Below are 3,968 nucleotides of genomic sequence, written 5' to 3'. Positions count from 1 at the left end.
TAAGTGCATTCAAAAAATAAGTGATTGTGCGTTTTAATCACTAATTTACAGAACACACACTTTAAATCCGGTGGTTCATGCTTCCACTGGCTTATACGATTTTGGGTTGGCAATTTCTTCTGGCAAGCCATCCACATACAAAGAGCATGTTTTGGAATGAAAGCTTTATTCCAAACTAGTTTATACCAATGCACAACCGGATTCACCTCTTGTATAGTCTTCCAAGCCACTTTTACCTGAAAATCACCCCGACCACCTTTATTATCAAGCCATCGTACTTTATCCTCCACTTGACTGGGAGATGGAATAAGAACATTTTGCAGTTGAGGATATTGTTGCAGCCAATCCTCCGGCCAATTAGAACCAAACCTGTGCATTACATCATATACCGTGGAATTATTGTGGAAACCCTGCCGATTGATAAATCTATAAGACAAAGAATGAATAAGTGGTCCCAACTCGCTCCATGTATCTTCCAGAGCATGCGTAGATAAGCCATTACTCACATCATAGATAAAGAATCGTCGGCAATGAGGTCTTAAGTCTAAAAGACTCCGGAGGATCCATGACCACTCATTCCTCTTCTTGATGACCCAAAAGTTACGGCCCCGAACACAGTGAGAGTGAATCCAAGAGACCCACATCGTATTTCTTTCCATTAAAATGTCCCAAATATGTTTGAAAAGAAGACACCTATTCCAGGTCGCAAGTCTTTTCAAACCAAGTCCCCCACTCTGAACAGGCAAGCAAATAGAATCCCAAGCAACTCGACATTTACCCCTCTGGCCCTCCGCTTTATTCCATAAAAAATTACGAAAAAGCTTCTCAATTTCATGAATCGTGGCTGCCGGTACAAGGAATACCGACATCCAAAATGTTTGCATAGAGTGGAGAACTGAGATAATTAGCTGACAACGCCCTCCATAAGAGAGGAATTTGTTCTTCCAATTTAACAGACGAGATTTAATCTTTAACACAAGGGGATTAAAAACACGTACCTTCAGACGAACCGGAGAAAGATGAACGCCTAAGTAACGAATAGGGAAAACCCCTGGCCGAAAAGATTAGCTTTCACGAATATGGCTCTGATCCTCCATTGAAACATTCCCGAAGAACACCTCACTCTTCTCCAGACTTGGCGATAAGCCCGATCGTTCTTCAAACAATAGTAAACCACGTTTAATAACCTCCACCGAAATAAGGTCCCCTTTAGAAAAGATAAACAAGTCATCAGCAAAGCATAAATGAGTCAATTTAATATCCGCACAACCTTGATGATACGAAAAGTTAACCACTTCCTCTATACACTTCAAAAGAAGCATCGAGAGACCCTCCATAACAACAGTGAACAGATAAGGGGAGAGAGGATCGCCTTGTCGAAGGCCCCGTTTACCATGAAAAAAACCCTTCGGCTGTCCATTTACACAAATAGAATAAGAGGGAGTCGTGATCAGAGTCTTGATCCAGTTTATCATGACTGGGTGAAAACCCATTCCCTTCAGCATCTCTAAAAGAAAGTTCCATTCAACTGTGTCATATGCCTTACGAATATCAATCTTGAAAGCACATCTAGGTTCTCCTTCCGATCTCTGATACCCAGCAACTAGTTCATGAGCCATTAAGATATTATCAGTGATTTGGCGCCCAGGAATGAACGCAGATTGAGCCTTACTAACAAGTACATGCAGCGAACCTTTCATCCGATCAGCAATAATCTTTACTAATACACTTCAACAACACATTGCAACAAGCAATAGGCCGAAACTCAGTAACACAAGAAGCATTAGGGACCTTCGGCACAAGACATAAAAGGGTATGATTCAGCTGATACTCCAATTTTCCAGAGTAGAAGAAATTATGTATCCCAATAAGCACATCCCTCCCAACCACATTCCAAGCTGACTTAAAAAATTTAGAAGAATAACCGTCAGGGCCTGGAGCTTTATCATTTCCAATAGCAAATAAAGCATCCTTTATTTCCRAATCCGAAATTGGACGAATTAAATGAAGAGAGTCCGATAATTATAAAGAATGACGAAACACACAATCCCCCATAGATGAAGGAACCAAAATATTAGAGGTACCAAGAATCCTTTTAAAATGAGAAATGAAAGCCGTAGATACCTCCTGATGCTCATAGATTATGCCAGCCGAATCCCTGATCATGGCTATATGATTCCGATTGCGCTTTTCTTTCATAGCATGAAAGAAGAATTTAGAATTACCATCCCCTTCATTTAGCCAAGATATCTTCGCTTTTTGTCGAGCCAATTCCACCTGATTACTCCTAGCTTCTTGATAAGCTAATAAGAGGTGAGCGATGTCCTCCTTTAGCAAATCATTAAACGGGTCAATATCACAAGCCAATTGTGCAACATCAAGTTCCGTCTTTAGCTGAACAACCCTTTTATCCAAACAGCCATACGAATTGCGGAGACGCCGACAAACCACCTTGAGATCTTTCAATTTCCGTAGAACCCTCTTCATGTAAGATCCATTCTGGGGCTTCGACCATACATCCTCCACCGAAGCAAGGAAGTCCTTATGAGAGGTCACAAAATTCTCAAACTTAAAGCCACGCTGTCGAATACGTCTTCCAACACGGAAAGAAAGAATGCCCGGAGAATGGTCAGAAATCCCCCTAGGTTCAAAGAAAGCCGAAGCATCCCTAAATCTAGTGATAAAATTCGAATTGCCCAAAATACGATCAAGTTTTCTCATACCACCCTCTCCCCCTGATGGTTTCTGGATCCAAGTAAATTGACACCCTTGATACAAAATATCAAATAATTCAGCCTCCTCCAGACAGATATGAAACTCCTCCATGTCATAATTCCTCCTGGAGGAACCCCCCAACCCATCATGAGGAAAAAGCTTCGAATTAAAGTCACCCATAGCAATCCATGCTTTCCTCTGACTGAAGGCATGAAATTCCCCAAAAGCCCGCCAAAGTTCACGCCGTTCTGTACCCGTATTACATCCATAAACAAAAGTGATAAAAAGGGAGAACGGTTTGACCAAAAATTCGAACTTCACAATGTACATATTGTTGATGCTGCTCAATCATAAGGACAGATAAAACCGACGGGTCCCAAGCAATAATTAGGCGAGTGCCTTGATCACTGACCGAACCATTTGAAATCCAATTCGAATTACCAAAGACACTACTACACACATCCCCCAAGTGATTGTAAACAACTTTGGACTCAATGATGCAACATAAAGAAAGATGTTTGAGAGTAATGAAATCATGTACCTCCTTTCGTTTAATAAGGCCATTTAATCCCCTAACATTCCAAGCAGCCAACTTTATCATTGAGACAAAGAAGGTGGATCATCCGCTCCTCGTTTGGTCTTTAAATGCTCCTCCGTATCAATGATCTCCATTTCGTCATCATCACTAGACTCGTCAGAAAGAGAAGAAAATCGATTGCTAGTTTTCAGATCGAGAACTTTACCCCTCCTTGGTTTAAAAACTTGCACCTCCTTTTGCACTAACTCCGGATTGCCTTTCGATAAGATTTGAACATTGGAGACATCCTCTCTCCCTCTTGGTGTACGTCCCGCATTCACCGTACAGAATTGTCCGTCCACTTTTCCATTATCCTTCCCCTCCAAATTCGTAGAATCCCCAGAACTTGAAACATGTTTGACATTTGTATCTTTCCCCGAGGGTTTGGAACCCTCCTGAACCCTTTTTAGAACACCAACCCCAGTTAAAGTATCATGTGTACCTGTGACCGCTCCAGATGATGTCGCCTGAAAATCTGTACGGCCTGATGTATCCTTTTTCCCCCATTGTTTCCGCCTGATCTCTGTAAACCCCCTTTTATCCGTGACTGTTTCAGAAACCCTTGGCTTTGCAATATCCCCTTTCAGACATGACGCCGTACGATGACCAAACACTTTACACATTGAACACTGGGAGGGAACCCAATCATATTCCAGAACAATATTGATGATATCCT

General features: G+C 41.7%; 1 protein-coding gene across 1 annotated transcript; it reads right to left on the bottom strand.

Moving 5' to 3' along the window:
- Positions 1-1,064: 1,064 nt before the first annotated feature.
- On the bottom strand, positions 1,065-3,045 carry LOC112504301. Its single transcript, XM_025108239.1, has 2 exons — positions 2,125-3,045; positions 1,065-1,715 (listed from the first exon to the last, which is right to left on the bottom strand). The coding sequence occupies exons 1-2, from the start codon at positions 3,043-3,045 to the stop codon at positions 1,065-1,067; spliced, it is 1,572 nt and encodes a 523-aa protein (XP_024964007.1).
- Positions 3,046-3,968: the final 923 nt, after the last annotated feature.

The sequence above is a fragment of the Cynara cardunculus genome, unplaced genomic scaffold (genome assembly GCF_001531365.2).
Source record: "Cynara cardunculus var. scolymus isolate 2C unplaced genomic scaffold, CcrdV1 Un_Scaffold_5167, whole genome shotgun sequence".
NCBI classification, from domain to species: Eukaryota; Viridiplantae; Streptophyta; class Magnoliopsida; order Asterales; family Asteraceae; genus Cynara; species Cynara cardunculus.
The sequence above is the reverse complement of the archived record's forward strand: the minus strand, read 5'-3'. Positions and strand labels throughout refer to the sequence as shown.

Bases quoted from the DNA above. Each gene is read 5' to 3' on its own strand.
- LOC112504301 (XM_025108239.1), bottom strand. From the start codon at position 3,045: ATGTACATTGTGAAGTTCGAATTTTTGGTCAAACCGTTCTCCCTTTTT. The intron at 1,716-2,124 runs GTATCTACGGCT...GTATTAGTAAAG, and splicing joins TAATCTATGAGCATCAGGAG to ATTATTGCTGATCGGATGAA.